Genomic DNA, 16534 nt, shown 5'->3' on the forward strand with positions numbered 1-16534 from the left:
GCAATCTGCTCATTGTGTCCAGGCAGCTCTTGCCTAAACCACTGAGACTTCCCGGTTTTATGAATGCATCTAAATAGACTCTTTCCTGCTGTGTGACACATGTGAAACTATTTATACTGCTCTTAGTATTACTTGTGCCAGTGATCGGAGTTAACTAATTCTCTTTACTTCACCGTTTATTTATTTTGTAAAGACAAAACAGTGTCACATTAGTATAAAGGCATCCAAATCTAGACATGGGACAAAAACATTTCAGTTAACTTCTGAAAACCCCCCCAAAGAAAACAAGAATATCTCTGAGGAGCGTGGGATGACATGCAACTTTGTTTGCTAGGTTTTTTTCTAACTGTCAGTTGTACGTGATCGGTCTGTCTCTCACCGCTCGTCTCGTTAGATCTGCGGGAGCTGAGAGTGGAGAGCAGAGAGAGGAGGGTGTCGGAGGGACGGGAGCGGCGAGTTTCAGAGTGCCGCGAGCCCGAGCCGCTGGATGGGCTAGAGCAGCTCTATCGGGCCCTGGAGCAAGCCAACGTGACAGCTTTAGGAGACCCTAGACCATGTAGCAGGCAGGAGCTTCGACGCTGTTTCATCCAGAGAGCCAGGGACCCCCTGCTCAACGACAGGCTGCACCGGGTCCGAGCCCTCCGTAGCACCTTGAAGGTATCATTAACAACTTCTGTCACAAACGGAACAAAGATTTAACATGTTTTAAAACTTTCTAATACCCGTAAACCCATAACTCCCTTAGTCACGTGTCCCCTTAGTGTGTCATTTCATGGAAATGTTGCTGAAAAACAAACAATACTTCCCCTCCTTACATCACAAGTATGCTGTACCTTTCCTGGCGTATTATGGAATGGATTAATCTTGCCTTTTCACATCGTTATTTTTTAACGTCTTTATTTATTAATTGATGCACAACAACTTGATGAATTTTAAATAAAGATAGACCCAAAATAAGATGGCGCCTGTTAAAAGTCTGTGAAGGTTCTCAATCATCCAGGTCGTCGTAGTCTAAGTAGCTTGGAAAGAAAAGCATCTGGACTTCTTTAAGTTGCTTGAAGACGTTTCACCTCTCATCCGAGAAGCTTCAACGGCCCACACTCCGAAAAGTACAGCATACTTACGATGCAAGATCGGGAAATAATGTTTTTCTGTAAAATTACCATAGAATTACATACTTACACTATACTTAAAATTACAGTGTAAGTACAATTTTCTTGGCTGACATGTTACCCCTTTATTCTATCATTTATATTACGTTTATTCTAGTCCATATTTACAGATAAATATACAACAATTACATTATAGTTTCAACTGAAATACATTGAATTTCCATTTAACTCATTCACTGCCATTGACGTCTATAGCCGTCAATTGCAGTGAATGAGTCAATGGGTTTAACTCATTCACTGCCAATGGCTGGCAGTGAATGAGTTAATTACAGGGGAACTACATCCTTTATCACAGGGTGTATTATAAGTGTTACCAGGTTGTTGTTGGATTTTTTTACACAAAAAAACAACGTGAGGATTTAATGCGGTAACGCTTTTCTCCTACAGGCCAAAGAGTCGGAGCTAGCAGTGATCTGTTCCCTCCTGGAGGACCCTGGCCTGTGCTCCCAAACCTTCAGAGAATGGAAGCAGTGGCACAGCGAGCTCTACTCAGACATCTGCCAGCTCAGCCCCGGCACCAACGGCCAGGATGACCTCTCCCCGCTGGCCGCACCTCTCATGACCCACACGCACTCCTTCATCGAGACCCACGTGTGAGAAAGAGACGAGAAGCGAAGGCTGAACTGACACGCACACGCAAACACACACACGCGCGCAGCAACACGGAGCTTTACATTAGCTAACCCTCTGTCCTGGTCACGACTCTGAGCATGCACACACACACACACACACACATTGTAAGATGTGTAAATATCATAGAGGGAACAGTCTGAGACCTGCGTGTATGAACTTTTGATAATCCCGAGGACCCCACAGGGTGCCAATTGCATGCCTGAACAGAAAGCATTAATCTTCCTTTGTCTATGGATCTCAGCATAAACGCCACACGCTTGTCAAGCAAAACGGGGGGAAAAAACAGACTTTTTAACACAAATTTTTTCTTTTATATTCTCTAGGTTTTGCTTTTGCTTTTTTTTCTGCTTTATTTTAGGGGTAAGGGGGAGCTATGTAGCAGCAATACAGAGGAAAACCCTTTTCACCACAACACTGTACTTTTGTACTGATGAACTTTGCACCCAGAGCCACCAGTTCTCCCCCTTTCTCTCTGTGTTTTTTTTCCTCTTGCGTATCTTTTTGAGTTACAGGGACCTCACTGTTATTTCAGGCTGATCTCACGGCACAGTGCGGGGAAAGTAAAGTGTGAAACTGTGAGAGGTAGCCAGCAATGTCGGTTTATCAGCGAGAACCCCTTTGCGCTGGCCGGATTCATGTGCTGAAGGAGGCTCCTCTGAACGAGTGCAGTTCTGTTGGCATCTTCTCTTCCTCTCGTTTCTCTCCATCACCTTCTCTTTTCTTAGCGACTTCTTTCTCTAGTCCTCAAAGACTTGTGTATATGTGTATACTGATGTAAATGTTTGCGTTCCACTACCACTGTGATAGGCTTCTAGAGGTAGCGGAGGGAAGACAGAGAGTATGTATTTGTGCGGGTGCAAAACAAGTTTATTATTATTACTTTTTTTTGGTTTCTTTCGTAGTTTTTTTTCCTTAAACCGTGAATGCAAGAGCTTAGAGAGTTCTTTTTCAGTCACTCACTACAACGAATGCACTTTCTATATCTCTATATCTCATCGGCTGCATCACAGGGTCTACGTGTCATCGGCCTCATTACCATTGCTGTTCAAATATCAGGTAAAAGCATTTGCCGTCTCATTTTCTAAAGATTTGTGTACAGTCTACAAATATATTTAAACATAGAAGACTATATAAAATCTATTTACGTTTTGTGTCATAGAAATAATGTAAAGTATGATGTATTCTATGCCAAGGTTCTGCAGTGTCCCCCTCTTCACTCTGTAGATGCAGGGTGTTTAGCAGTCGAACAAATAGGATGCGACCGACAGCTGTCGCTGATGGTCTTTACTGGTTTACATCATGGCTGACCATTCTCTGGGTGGTGCGTTGCTTGAGACAAAGGCCTGGGACTGATTTGAATGGACAGGGTAAAATACTGTGGATCATTTGTGTTCCTTTTTTTGTTCCTTCTCACAATTGCAAGGTAATTAGACTCGTAGCGCATGATAGATGCAAAAGTACCATCGAAGGATGACTTTTTCTTTATGTGCTCGTAGCTTTCAAGTCTTTGTTTTTCATTCTGCAGTGTTTAGAGACACGTACTGTACCATGAGAGTTAAGGGAGGTTTTTCCTTCTCCTTTAGCATCCAAGCAGCAGGTTATAATTTGATGTTTGGCTCACATAGAAGACCGACCTGCATCCTAAAGAAGCTTCTGACACCTCACTCCAAGTGACATCACTGCAGTTGCTTCCAAAGTGAAAGCTAATTTGACATTCCCTCTAAGCATATGGTTGATACTGGGCAGTCATAACCTCTGCACTAAACGGTCTGTAATGTCTGTGAAACCGGGATGAATCATTTCATCTGCAATATCAGGCCAAGGACTCAACGGTGCCCCCCAGCGTCGAGGACTCCGAGAGACACGTGTAGCACCTGCTGCATCCAGCACTGTCTGTACTTAGTCTTCATATTTTACTGTTGTTCTTCTTCATGAGTTTTCATCATGTCACACTGTAGTGAAATATCAAACGTGTCCCAGAGATATAGCTCATGTTATTTGCCTGTTATTTCTTTATTTTTGTTTTTTTTGCTAGTTTGTTTTTTAATGATTAATTTGAGAGTAACACAAAGAAACTCAATGATGCAAGCACTTTCCCTGTGCCTCCCAATCCTCTCTTTGGCAACGAAAGGACTGACTATTTCCACACACAGGCACGCACACACACACACACACACACAGACACACACGCGCAGCTGTAGAAGAGTTACAATACAGTTTTAGTCTGCAGACCTCTCTCTGTTTGTCATCTGTAGTGTTGGTCTTCTTTCTCCAACCGCTGCTCTGACATACTGTAGATTAAAGGAGTTCTGAGAGTTTTCATTTGTAGGCACCGACTGTGTTATTCCTCCCGAATCTTTTTGTGTGTGTAAACCTGCAGAAACAGGCCGAAAAGGGAGATTCCACTGTGTGTTCTTTCAGGGGTGTACACCTCATGGTACATTGCACAGGTGTGTAAGATGTAAGTTGCACTGCGACATTAAAAAAAAGGAACATATTGCTCTTTTTCAAGGATAATATTAGCTTACTGTTATTCTGTACATTAAAATGACTAAAGACGATATTAAAAAAGAAAGAAAATTACATTTATTCTTCCTAAAGTAGCCTTTTTTGGTTTCATATATATGAATATATATTACAGAAAATACAGATTGTAAACCTAAGTTGTTAAACTTTGACTTCAATAAACTGAATCCTCTGCACTATGGCCGGTTAATGTGTGCCTTTCCTCTGATTTATTGGAAGAGTTTTGCTGTGTCTTCTAGTTAATAACAGTTTCAAGTTAAGGGCAGGAAGCCCTACAGCATGCTGTGCAACTCGTGCCATCCATCTATCCATCATATCTTTTTCAGTTTACAATGTGGTGGGCAAAAGCTTTGTTTCCAGGCTGTCACTTGGCTTCACTCTCTGCACTCTTTTAAAGACAATCTTTATTCTGGATTCATCTCTTGGGGATCTATAGCCTTGCCGGGCGATTGTGGCTCAAGAGTTGGGAGTTCACCTTGTAATCGGAAGGTTGCCGGTTCGAGCCCTGGCTTGGACAGTCTCGGTTGTTGTGTCCTTGGGCAAGACACTTCACCCGTTACCTACCAGTTTCCGGCAGCCTCACCTCTGTCAGTGCGCCCCAGGGTGGCTGTGGCTACAATGTAGCTTGCAATCACGTGTGTGTGAATGGGTGGATGACTGGATGTGTAAAGCGCTTTGGGGTCCTTAGGGACTAGTAAAGCACTATACAAATACAGGCCATTTACCATTTGTTGGGGCCTTACTATATGCCTAAACAGTTTTGGCATATAAATATAGAGAAGGTTTATTGATACTGGAAGCTTCCATTAGTAGTCTGCTTGTACTCTCAGTACTAACAAAACAGGTTTGAGCAGGCTTTGGTTGCCTGCAGGTAAATAGTCCAGATGGAGAGCAAAAGAAGGATGCTGTTGAAATGCAATACATAATCAGCAGCTATTCCTGATGTATTTCCATTTGTAAACAATGTTGCAAACCTTAACTCAGATATCTAGTGGCTTCACCGGCAACCCAAAAATTAATTCCTAGACTGATACTGTTTCATCAAATCCAGTGCAACATGTGCACCTGTGCTGTTCTGGTGCAGAACTTTGTGTGTGTAGGTTGATTTCTGACTGAACACATCTTAAAGCTCTTGTGCACAAAGTTAAGTAGTAATGTAAATTTCCTTATACATATTCACTTCATTAAAACTAAACTAAATGTGGAGAAATCCTGTGGTGCTGGAACATGAGGCCCCCTCAGGGTCGATGCTGGCAATGTCTCAGCAACGTAAATAACAACTCATTTACATGTGAAACTGCGAGTAGGAGTTTATTTTTATTTTGATGCAAATGTACAAAGGCAAGGGTCAACTGTCCGCTCAGTGGGTGAGCAACATGTGGACTTACTTGACGAGTAGGATAGCACAGCCGAGCTGCAATTCCCACTTCAGCCCATTAGGTGGCAGTAGCCGACCGCGGGGTTTTTTGGGCTAGAACGAAGCTGTAACCAACAGAAGAAGGGGGAGAGCGCTGTCATGGCGGCCAAGGTGAATGCATGTCATTTTGTCTTCAGCAAAGTTTTTAGCTTTTATTACAATGACTTTTCAATGAAAGTGTAGACTGTATGTTGGCGTCAAGTGCCCCGCAGCTGCTAATGTTTACTTGTTCTGGTTGTCACATCTCAGGCGTTGTTACTCTGCACGAAATATCTTTGCTAGCTATGTGTGCTGTGCTAGCTTCGCTGAATGACTCCTAAAAAGAATACACGGAGGAAGGTTTTAGCAGAGGTTGCATCTTTAAAAGTGTGTAACAGCTGTTTAACCTTAATAGCTGTCAGCCCTGCCTTTGTTAGCTTTCTAGAGCCGCATTAAGCTACAACACAAACACTGTCGGTAAGAGTAACGCTTAACGTCAGTTAGCTTAACTAGTTCGAAACAGTTTGTACACACAAAACAAAGGGAATAAGCTCAGGATGTATACTTAGAAGTTCATTAATGCAGTATAAATAAATATTTGAAAGACTGGAAAAGCGATGCTTTGAAATATATGGTGGTATTGTTGTAATTAATAATATAAAATATATATATAATAATTCTTCCACTGAAAGTCCACGAAGTAAGCTGTGATAGTGATGTGGTGTTGACACACTGACTAAAACTACAGTGTACGTTCCCCCTCCTGCCAGGTGGTAATGGTGGCCGTCCCGACTGTGCTGGGAATAGCCTCCCTCCGTGTGTACTCTGTGAATGAAGCGCCCGCTGATGGGCTGGTTACTCGAGAAAAGGTGTGTATTCATGATTTGTATGGGATATTGCCATTCATAGCCATAATAACGCACCAACTCTCTACCTCCCTTTCCCCAGCTCAATATCTACAACCCGGTGTTGCAGTCTGCTCAGAGTAAGTTTGTCCCAGAGAGTCCAGGGGTCATCGAGGGTGGAGTGACTACAGCCAGAGAGACAGTACTACCATTTGTGCACGCTGTAAAGGTATTCAAGTTTTTTCCCCCTTTGTGTACATGTAAAGCTGCATGTAGGAAAAAATCTCATTCACATTCACCGTCAAGCACTGATGTAGTTCATGCTTTCACATCCTCTTCTGCACTTTTAACACGAGCAGGTGGTGGAAACGCATTTATATTTAAACATATGACAGCTAAAATGCACCAGAGAACTCTTATCTTGCACCTGCGAATTTAGTTGACACCGCTATCTTTTTGCTGCTCATTGTGGTTTACAGAGCACGATCCCACATGCTGCAAGTGCTCGGTGCAGGAAGGATTCTTGCAGGTTTAGGAGTTAGACAGGAAACTTCATGCAGTTTAACTTCAGTTAAACTGCATGAAGTTTGCTGCAAGAAGATTTGACAGTTTGATTCTGTGAAACACAGGTTGTTGGGTGGGGGTGAGCAGTTAGCACTGACTCACATGTATCTGTTTCAGTGTTGCTTAAACAGGCATGTTCTTGATGAACTTTTCTAGTGGTTTCAGTTTAGTCTTCTGTTCCCTGCAGGGTGCCTGTATCTCTGTGAAAAGGGGAAGTATTGATCTTTATCATGCTGGAGAAGGTGAGTAAACAACAGGCAAACAACAGTCTTAGTTACATTGCACCTAAATATCAAATTTCAATAATAATAAGACATTTAAAGTTTTCAACATGTCACACATTTACTAAGTAAATATATTTCAAGGGGTGCTATTGAGGTGAAATTCTCACCAGGTGTCTGTAACAACCCATCCATTTCACACATGCAAAGAAATCAAACCACAGATGTCCATAAATTATGTGTAATAGCGAGAAATGACACAGGGAAAAGTATCAAACGCATGAAAAGGGAGGTGCAAAAAGTCGTGGAAAGTCATGACAGTAGCTTAAATCAGTCCTGCCACTTGTGCAAAGTGCAAATTTATATTAGCTGGTTCTTCAGCAACTGATGGCCTATAAGAAGGGGTCTCATTACTAAGGTGTAAAACCAATTAGCTCTCTCAAGGCCGTTGCAAAACATACCGAAGAATTTCTAAACTAGTGAAGATTCCAGTGAACAAAGTGGAAAGAATGGTAAATGGTAAATGGCCTGTATTTATATAGCGCTTTACTAGTCCCTAAGGACCCCAAAGCGCTTTACATATCCAGTCATCCACCCATTCACACACACATTCACACACTGGTGATGGCAAGCTACATTGTAGCCACAGCCACCCTGGGGCGCACTGACAGAGGCGAGGCTGCCGGACACTGGCGCCACCGGGCCCTCTGACCACCACCAGTAGGCAACGGGTGAAGTGTCTTGCCCAAGGACACAACGACCAAGGCTGTCCAAGCCGGGGCTCGAACCGGCAACCTTCCGATTACAAGGCGAACTCCCAACTCTTGAGCCACAATCGCCCCCAAAGAACATCATGTTACCATAAACCGACCATGACCAGATGCCTCCTGCAAGATTTCAGACAGAGGAGTGAAAAGAATTATCAGAAGAGTTGTCTGAGAGTCAAGCAGCACTAGAGGCGCTGCATATCACCCCCAAAACGGCATACCAACAGTGAAGTTTGATACTGTGTATACAATACTTTCTCCCTGTGTGATTTCTCATTATTACACATAACTTAATTTATGAGCATCTTTGGTTTGATATTGTGGCATTTGTGGATTGGAAGGGTTATTTCACACATCTGGTCAGATTTTCATGTAAATAGCACCTTTAGAAACATATTTAATTTGTGATGTATTCAGTACTTCAGTCTTACCCACAGTAAGACATTAGAGGATGAGAGTGATCTATTTAAAGTTATTTTTTTTTTGTTACAGTTTAATGGTAGTCCCAATATTAGTGATACAGTTCACACCTTTTCTTTAAAGGAAGCTGAATGTATTTTTGTCAGCATCTTGATTTCTGTTATCTGCTCCTCAGATTTATACTATTACCTGAAGGACCCTCCTCCTGGTTTTCTACCCAGATTTGGCACCATCACCGTGGCTGGCCTGCTTGGCATGTTCTTGGCACGGAAAGGTAACTTGAACTGACAAACAGTTTAGGCCTGCAAGAAACGTTTTAATCAGTTTCTCATATTAAATAAAGAAAATGTTTGAAAGAGTGTTGGTCTAAGTGTGAACGGTTGTCTCTCTGTGTTAGCCCTGCAATAGACAGGTCACCTTTCCATTGTGCCATATTACAGGTGGGATAGGCTCCAGCCCCATGTGACCCAGTAAAAGCATTGCATACGACTATAACAAATGTAGCATACGCAAGAACTGCACATAGTGCAAGTTTAGTAAGCTTAAATATACATTAATGAATAAGTAACTCACAAGACATCAAAACAATTCCCTTTTTTAGGAATCAGTCTAGAAAAATTAAAGATGAAAATCCTGAAAAACAAGTGCAATTTGTTGAATATGTCTCAATAAACATGCATTGCTGCTGACACATCAGTGTGCCACTAAATGGTCACATACAATGTTTTGAAACTCATCAGCAAAACTCGACTCCTGTTCTGTCGCTGCGTCACAACAACAGTGTATTTCTTCTACAAACTGCATTTATTAAGGAAACTTCTTACACTTATCGTCCAGTGGGCTTGACACTTTGGCAGGCTCTGACCTCTGACCTCTGGGCTGTGTGTTTTAACAGTCCCAGATTGTTAAGGTGCGACCCCAGCTCTGCTTGTGAGGATCACAGCACTTTACGTTCTTTCTTAGACCATTTAATATTTTTCTTTGTTTTGCAGAACATAGAAAAAAAACATATAAAGTCATTTCAGAAAGATACGAATTAGTTTTACGCTCTCAGACTGTCTCAGAAGAAAGTTTCATTTCAGCCACACAGGAAATAAAGTATTACAACTTCTGCTTAATGTATTCATGGGATGAACATTTTAGATATTTTCTACACTTCTCACAATGCATGTGAACTTGCACAGAGATATGCATTGTTTGTTAACAAGAACATCTGTTTTACCCCCTTTTTTGTTTTGTGTTTTAAAATGCACATACGCTCCAGATTTATTTATGTGTATTTAATCTTAGCGTGACCTTTTCATGTACGAGATAACACTGTGATTATCAGGGTTTAGACACCACAGCCAGTGAAGCTGAAGTACCCCTCATCATCTCATCATCGATTGCCCAAAGTTTACCACAAGAAACAAGAAGTTTCTGAGGAAGTTTCACTTTTCTCATTACATTGTCTTCCTCACTCTTACTTCCTATTACCAAAGAGTCATTAAAGTGCATGAAAATGTTAATGTCTTTAAGTTAACCTGGGCATTGTGTTGGCCAAAATGTGCTGCAACACACTATGTGAGCATGACCTTTCTGGATATAGCAGTTCAGTAGCTGGCCTCCAGGACTTAACCTCTGCCCACTTGTATTGATCGCTGCCCTGCCCTGCTTTGCAAAATGTTTTATTTCAGGCTCTCGTTTCAAGAGGTTAGCGGTCCCGCTGGGCCTGATGAGCGCAGGAGCATCAGTGTGCTACCCTGCACAAGCAGTGGCAGTGTTAAAGGTAACGCTGCTTCCTCAAGCACGGATATCTTGTTAATTCGCAGTATAAATGTTAATATTTTCCTAGTTTAATTCGAGCGTTGTCTTTTGTCCTCCCAAGGTGACGGGAAAGAAGGTTTACGCTGCAGGGCAGTGGAGCCGTGCTGCAGCGTCTTCACTGCTCGCCTCCGCAGAGCCGGTTGCCAAAGAGACTGCTGCTTCACAGCCACAGGTTAACAGACTTTTAAGCGAACTGTTTTTAAGCAGAAAGACTTATAAAGCTGTTTTACTGTGTGACTAAAACCTAAACAGCAGTTCAGCTCGTGTAACTTGCTTTCCACTCGGTGCCTTTCCCTTCTCTACATGTGTTGCTTACTGACAGAGAAAAAATCCCTTTTGTGTGGTAAATGGGTTATATTCCATTTCCTTTCCTACACATTGCCTTTCATAACTGTTAGTGGAGTTTTATTCTTTGTGCCTCACATGTGATTCAGGCATATTTTGTGAGAGTTTAAATCTAAAATTTTATTACTTAAATATTCAAGAAAATTGTACATTTTAATTACGCACCATTAAAGTCGATTTTTTATTGTTTTTTTTTTAGTCAGCTATAGCGGCAAATCTAGAGCCTCCAGCGGCTGAAGAAACCTCACAGCCCAGCTCCACTACAGACACCTCAGCCCAGAGCTCTACAATCTCAGACACAGAGGTGAAATCAGCTGATCCTATCTCTGATGAGCCCATTGTTGCTGTCATAACAGAAGAAGAGTCATCCGTAACAGCCACAGAAATATCCCCCAACCAGGCCCCCACAGAGACCAGCACAGGTATTATCAGTATTGATCCCTGTCGTCTTGTTTCTCTGTCTCCGTCTCTTCATTTCACACACAATCACACAGAGACTTATATCAACAGTGGTGGTTTAATTCCCGCTCTTTCCGGCTCTGTTGGCAAATTCTCCGCCAGTAGAAAAAGTGTCCGCGCCTTCCCCAGAGGAGCTGCTGGCCCCTGTTGAAAGCGAAGAAGCCTCGGATAGAAAACAAGCCTCCAGGGATGTATCCACGGACACAAGCCCATCCGAGCCTGCAAGCTCAGGACCGGAAACAATAAAGGCCGTTCCAGTCGAGTCGGCATCTTCCTCTGAAGAAACATCTACTCCAGAGGCTTCCAGTGAGGCCACAGGTACCAAAAATAGTTCATGTCAAAGAGCGAAAGGTTGATAAGTAAATAAATAATAATAATAATAATGGATTGGATTTATATAGCGCTTTTCAAGGCACCCAAAGCGCTTTACAATGCCACTATTCATTCACTCTCACATTCATACACTGGTGGAGGCAGCTACAGTTGTAGCCACAGCTGCCCTGGGGCAGACTGACAGAAGCGAGGCTGCCATATCGCGCCATCGGCCCCTCTGGCCAACACCAGTAGGCAAGTAAAATAAGAAGAAATGATAACCTAAACAGAGGACCTATGCTTTAATCATCACTCCGCTGCTCTTACTCTACACTTAATGTGTGCTGCTAACCTTTTACATTTCCTCTACCCTGAAATGTCAATTAGTCGAGTCAGATAGCATGGAGGAGTTGCTGCTTTTAATGAGACACCAGTCGCCACACTCACACCAACACCTATCCAACACAAAACCGTTACTGGTTGTACTTTAACACTTTCTGCACATGTACCTTTGCTCTTGTTTGGGTGTTTACAGTAGACCAGCACAAACAAATGTTTTTTTTTCTTTTTAAGCCCACAGACAAACATAGTGAGCCTTCACTTCCTGTTACTCGCACATTCGACCTCTTCTAAGAATGATGTGGTTACCTAAATGTGGGGACCTAAACGTTGTGGGTCTTGTGTTCTACATAGTTGTTGTTATTAGTATGATTATCACTGCTACCTGGGACTTGGATTCTGTTGTCGCTGTAGTACGTTCAGGTTTACTTCCTAACGTGATATAAATCTGTATTAGTTTTCAGTTTAACTCTTCACATCTCATCCTTCAGCACAGCTTACTTATCTTTTCGGTACATCTGTTTAGCAGTTTGACATACTGAGGATTGACTCACTCTGCACAAACTGTGTGATGTGAAAGAAAAGAGAGGAATGTGATGTAACATCTCACAGCACTCGGTGTGTGGAATATGCATTTTAAAAAGAATCGCAGGGCTTTAGTTGCAGTCTGCTCAGCCTGGCTTTAAGTTGAACCGAAAGATAGTTTTACCAAGAAGTGATATCATATTGCATAATACAGTTTTCTACAGTGAGATCACAGTAAGAGGATGTGTTTGGGATGTTTTTTTTCCTTCAAGAAAATACATTTCCCGTTCCATGTTGCTGCAGATCTTCTTCCACAAAGCAGCAACTGGAGCTCCTTGTAAATGTTTAAAGGAGGTTGCCGTCCCAGTAGGTTGACTGGGTGCTGACATGTGGGTGAAACTGCCCTAAAACTGACAGAATGTATGTACGCAGCGATCTCTGCTTTGTCTCTGCGTATAAATTCTTTAACATGAGTTGCAAATAGTAACACAGGCTGTGCCAAACTATACCACATTATACTTTTCAGTATTTCTGCTAGATTTTAACTCAGTGTTTCCATTTAGCTGGTAAAAGTAGCAGTTTATGTCGACACTGTGTCTCCCATCCCTTTTCTTCTTGGTTCTTTCCATGAACCAAGTGCGGAAAAAGTGCAAGGTCACTCTAACTGTTTGATTTTGTTAAACACTCAGTTTGTTCATAAGATTTTCCAAATCTTTGTACCGCAGTGCTCAAAGGATTACTATGTAAACCAAATGACTAAACACAGAGTTTTGATTTATTTGTACTTTTTAAGAACCAACGCATCCAAATCAATCATGGAATTCAGGCAATTTTAGGAGGAAACATCACGTTTTTCTGCACGTTTGGTTGTTGCGCTGAACATAAAGATCGACAGAAACCTGTGACTTTCACCCGGCAACTCTTAATGTTTTCATCTGTTAATAAAAGTTAATTCTACAAATCTAACTCTATTGATGTGCTTTGCATTTCTCTTGCTGCCCTGCAGAGGGCTCCAGTTTCAAACCAGACCCTTCTCTCATGGATTTCGGCCAGTCCAGCCCTGAGGATGAAGACCTGTACAGCACACGAAGCTGAGAGACTGCAGCCAGCCACAGGAGAAGCCTCATTCCCACACACACTGCCATCTCATATCTCACTCTAATTGACAAACGCTCTGTATCATTATGCGTTGTAAATAGGCCATTTTGCAAGCAATCGCAGTTAGAAAGACTTTAATCAACATTTCCATTCTCATTTCGTCTGCCCACATCAGCTGTTTCCACAGAAAACATCCCAGTACATTTGCATTGCAGCAGCGAGGCAGTGAATCTGGGCACACATAACTGAATCAGTTTGCGTGGGACAGAAAACTGGAATAAAAAACAAAAAAAACCCACCCACTACTATTTACAAGCTTTTATACCCCAAATGGCAGATTGTGAAATTTTCTGTGTCATTTAACAAATACTGGCTTTTTGTGCTCCAGCTTTCACAGTCATGGATGCAGCGTGCTTTTATTTATTGTAATTTAGCCCAGTGTGTTGGTGAACTGAAAAATCTGCACATGTACTCGTGGTGATTACAAGATGGACTAGTACCGTTTCACTCGCTAACACAGGAAATTGTCCTCACTTGTTAATTATGGAACTCAAATAAATCTATATTTTTCATGAATTCATGTTGGGTCATGTCTGCTACTGATTACAGCACTTCCAGCATGTAGCATCAACAGATCTTCACTCAGACCCCGAGTTGTCACATAATGAGCAGCTAAACATGAGGAATCATCTGAGCCGCGTGAACCAGAGTTATCTTTGAAGGGAGACCATTAAAGTGGCCCCTTTCCATAGGAAGACGCTTCACATAGTGAGTCTTCATGCTGCAATTAGTCCATGAGAAACAACAACTTGTGCAAAAACCCATATGGTGCACACTCGCAGCTCTGTTCAAAGTATCTTACATTGAAGGGCACATTTAGTACGTGCAAATCTGTATCAACGGATTTTCATAATAAGCTTTGTTACAGTTTGTAGAAATAATTAATTATAATCCATATATCAAAAACATTATGAAGATTGAGTACTCTTAGATTTATATTTAAAAGTCAGGGGTGAGGAACTCCAGGCCTCAAGGGCCGGTGTCCTGCAGGTTTTAGATCTCACCCTGGGTCAACACACCTGAATCTGACGATTAGTTCATTAGCAGGCCTCTGGAGAACTTCAAGACATGTTGAGGTAATTTAGCCATTTAGATCAGCTGTGTTGGATCAAGGACACATCTAAAACCTGCAGGACACTGGCCCCTGAGGCCTGGAGTTCCCCCACCCCTGCCCTACAATAATAGAAAACCCCAACGATCAGATGACTTCCCATAAGCAAGCACTTGGCAACAGTGGGAAGGAAAAACTCCCATTAAACAGGAGAGACCTCCAGCAGCACCAGGCTCAGGGAGGGACGGCCATGTGAGAGGGGACGGTTTCGACTAACACTTCTGCTCGTTCAGCAGAGTAAACATGTTTTGACTAGAACAAAACTGTCATCACACCTTCACATTTTCCACATGTGTAAATATCACGCAAGTTATTTGGGTTCCTGATAACAATCAGCACGTTGACATGCATGAAATGTACTGCAATTCTTTCACACCCACTAAGAAGAGATAATGAGCCCTGACTTTTCCTCCAGAACCACATTTACATTTTTAATGTTTTGGTGTTTACGTGTCCTATAATTTACAGTAACAGACCTGTGTGGCTCCTAACAGCCACATGTCAGCCATTGAATCAAATCAAGTTGTAACAAGTCAGACACTGGGTCATATAATCTAAAAGCTCATCTCTACTGATCGATGCTTTACAGAAACCAAAAGTTTCAATGGTGTTTTCAAAGTTGCAATAAAATCATAATGTAAGCACAGCACCCGAGCAATTATTATTCATGGGAATGATTATGCCGAGCAGTTTGAACAGCAAGCGTGCATTAATGCCTTGTGTTCTCTGAAAAGTGATTTTTGTTTGTGTGCTTGCGTGTGTGTGTTTAGCTCAAGAATATTAACAGCCGAGCAGGAGCCAGCAGCCAATCAGGTGCGAAATCACAAATGAATAAATAGGCTCCTGGCTAGCAGCTGTGCAGACTGCAGGCTGACCCCCCCGCGCTCCGATCACGATGCTTTGTGTGCTCTCCCTGTGTGGCTGACACCTTTGTTTTCACCATTAACTGTTTTATATGCACTTTAGTGTTTTTATTGTTCGGGCACTGAAGCACCCTGAGGTACTGTATGTTTTTAATTATTGATTTATTTGGTCTGCCATAGGCTTTACTGTAATTAGAAAAAGCTGCAAAGAGCTGGATAACTAAGGCTACCACTGCAAAGTCATAAGATCTCTCTTTTTTTCATGTTATTATTCTACTTTTGGATATTTCAGTTGTCATTTACATTTATTGCTATTATCGATCATTTAAGCCCTGATTTAGCACATTTAGGTTCAACCCTGTCTCTTCGTTTCCAGTCCTGCAAACAGTTGTTTCCTCTGGTCTTGGTATTGTTGGAGATGATATTGGTATTGTTGGTGCACATTTTTATGTTTAATCTTATGTTACATTTACTCCCAGGCAGAATACTCCCAGTTCTCCATTAGTGGATGGTTTTGCTTGTCCGGCTGAGATACAGCTTTTTTGTTGCCCCCTTTTCCTTTCCTCCCTTTGTTAGAAATCCAGTAACTGCAGTTACAGCAGATAAGCCACACCGGCTGTTGTAGGCTGCTTTAAATCACCTGTGTCACGTTTACACACACATACACAAAAAAAACAGCATTCCCGGTGCCACATCTTTTTGCTTATTTCTGTATTTGTAAAGAGGGGCTGAGGTATCTGTTCACATCTTTATAGGCTCTTACGGCCCCTTAGAGGAACTGGAGCTGGACCCCCGGACCTCATAAACTCTGCACGAGTCTGTCCAGAGTCACGACCCTTGGGATCCTCTCTGCCTGTGTGTATGTAGTGCGAGTCCGTACTTGCACGTTTTTCTTTCTGGAATATATGGAGAAGGGCGCACATACGGGAACCTGGCTTCGTGTGGCATCAAAGCAACAGCTTGTGCTGCTGCTTTGAGTCACGGGAGCCAGAGACTTACTGACTGGAGGGAGTCTGTATTTTTTTTTTTAAATATATAAATAAAATAAGTCTGACAGTTCCTCCAGGAACAA

General features: G+C 42.2%; 2 protein-coding genes across 8 annotated transcripts in view; both read left to right on the forward strand.

The window, feature by feature from the left end:
• Positions 1 to 4511, forward strand: part of LOC147337642 (connector enhancer of kinase suppressor of ras 2) — a 66170-nt gene extending 61659 nt beyond the window's left edge. For 4 of the 5 annotated variants that reach the window (XM_086307465.1, XM_086307461.1, XM_086307473.1 and 1 more), the window contains 2 exons: positions 395 to 657; positions 1560 to 2643. In XM_086307465.1, the coding sequence (XP_086163591.1) occupies positions 395 to 657; positions 1560 to 1769 (473 nt within the window). In that variant the 3' untranslated portion in view covers positions 1770 to 2643. Of the gene's footprint in view, positions 1 to 394; positions 658 to 1559; positions 2644 to 2815 lie in introns of those variants that run through there. The other variant, XM_086307489.1, reaches the window with a different exon arrangement.
• A 1246-nt stretch (positions 4512 to 5757) lies between these two features.
• Positions 5758 to 14004, forward strand: apool (apolipoprotein O-like). 3 transcript variants are annotated; one of them, XM_086307528.1, is made up of 10 exons: positions 5758 to 5859; positions 6498 to 6596; positions 6676 to 6801; positions 7324 to 7378; positions 8720 to 8818; positions 10221 to 10312; positions 10412 to 10522; positions 10895 to 11117; positions 11257 to 11472; positions 13337 to 14004. In XM_086307528.1, the coding sequence occupies exons 1-10, from the start codon at positions 5848 to 5850 to the stop codon at positions 13423 to 13425; spliced, it is 1122 nt and encodes a 373-aa protein (XP_086163654.1). In that variant the 5' UTR covers positions 5758 to 5847; the 3' UTR covers positions 13426 to 14004. The 3 variants fall into 3 exon arrangements, with proteins under 3 accessions (XP_086163654.1, XP_086163661.1, XP_086163664.1); XM_086307535.1 differs by having other exon boundaries at positions 11260 to 11472; XM_086307538.1 differs by lacking the exon at positions 5758 to 5859 and adding an exon at positions 6016 to 6204.
• The last annotated feature ends 2530 nt before the right edge of the window (positions 14005 to 16534 follow it).

This window comes from Aulonocara sp. 'chitande type north' Nkhata Bay, linkage group LG2 (genome assembly GCF_057382095.1).
Source record: "Aulonocara sp. 'chitande type north' Nkhata Bay isolate Kocher_YH1m ecotype deep benthic linkage group LG2, A_spYH_male_GT1.1, whole genome shotgun sequence".
NCBI classification, from domain to species: domain Eukaryota; kingdom Metazoa; phylum Chordata; class Actinopteri; order Cichliformes; family Cichlidae; genus Aulonocara; species Aulonocara sp. 'chitande type north' Nkhata Bay.

Excerpts from the sequence above, each read along its gene's own strand:
- apool (XM_086307528.1), top strand. Across the intron at positions 6,802-7,323 it reads CATTTGTGCACGCTGTAAAG|GGTGCCTGTATCTCTGTGAA; the intron begins GTATTCAAGTTT and ends TGTTCCCTGCAG. Across the intron at positions 11,118-11,256 it reads CCCCACAGAGACCAGCACAG|TAGAAAAAGTGTCCGCGCCT; the intron begins GTATTATCAGTA and ends ATTCTCCGCCAG.